At 56.9% G+C, this 807-nt stretch overlaps 1 protein-coding gene across 1 annotated transcript in view; it reads right to left on the bottom strand.

Annotated features, from left to right (window-relative positions):
- The window catches only part of LOC125488309 (von Willebrand factor A domain-containing protein 5A-like), a gene marked incomplete at its 3' end in the record, with an annotated part of 28244 nt that overhangs the window by 845 nt on the left and 26592 nt on the right, over positions 1–807 (bottom strand). Inside the window, exons 3-4 of the mRNA XM_048621261.1 lie at positions 475–677; positions 151–373 (exon numbers count right to left, since the gene is read on the bottom strand). Of these exons, the coding sequence (XP_048477218.1) occupies positions 151–373; positions 475–677 (426 nt within the window). The remainder of the gene's footprint in view (positions 1–150; positions 374–474; positions 678–807) is intronic.

Below are 807 nucleotides of genomic sequence, written 5' to 3'. Positions count from 1 at the left end.
CCCTGGGAGTGTTTGATGGGGAGGACAGTGTAGAAGCAGCTTTACGCTGAATCTAATGCCTTCTTTTCTGGGCTGGGAGAGTGTCTATCTGACTGGTCCTGCCTCACACCCTGAGTCACTGCTGGTGTAACTCCAGGACTGGAGCCTCACCTGTCGGTGTGTACCGGGGATTGAGAATGGCGGGCAGGACGAAACGCACTGCCCCATCAGCCTCGATCGCCAACTCCTGGACAAAGGAGAAGGAGACAGTGGCACTCTGCCCAGGGGGCAGGTTGCCCACAGTGCAGCTGAAGATGTCGCTGCTGCTGCTGTCCTCCTCCAGTAGGAAGGCCTGGTGCCCAGACGAGATGGCATCGTCGTAATCATCCTTCGCCTGTCCACAAGGAGGGAAAAAGGTGTCAACGCCAGCTCTCCATTGAGGTCCCCCAAGGCCCACTCCGCTCACTCACCACGCCCCCCACCACAACATCCCACCTTCTCTTTCTCCTTAATCACAGCCACAATCGTCTTGCCATCCACCATGGCCTGGAAATTGTAGACGGCAGCATCGCTGTCCATGGGGAAGACAAAGACGGCCTCCACAGGCTCGGTCTCCTCATTCTTGTACTCGAGGCTCGCAGAAACATCAGCCACAAAGCCCTTCACCTCGATCTCCACCGAGATACTCTTCAGGGGGACTGCGACAGACGCAGAGCAGCACAGTGAGGGCAGTCAGCAAACCCAACTCATCCTTCCATACAAATCCAACCCCCTTTCCGTCCACTCCCATCGGACACAATCCCAATGGACCCAAACCGCCTTTCCATC

This window comes from Rhincodon typus, unplaced genomic scaffold (genome assembly GCF_021869965.1).
Source record: "Rhincodon typus isolate 14 unplaced genomic scaffold, sRhiTyp1.1 hic_rhity00000299, whole genome shotgun sequence".
Classification (NCBI taxonomy): Eukaryota; Metazoa; Chordata; class Chondrichthyes; order Orectolobiformes; family Rhincodontidae; genus Rhincodon; species Rhincodon typus.
Note: the sequence above shows the minus strand (reverse complement) of the source record. Positions and strands in the feature narration are given on the sequence as shown.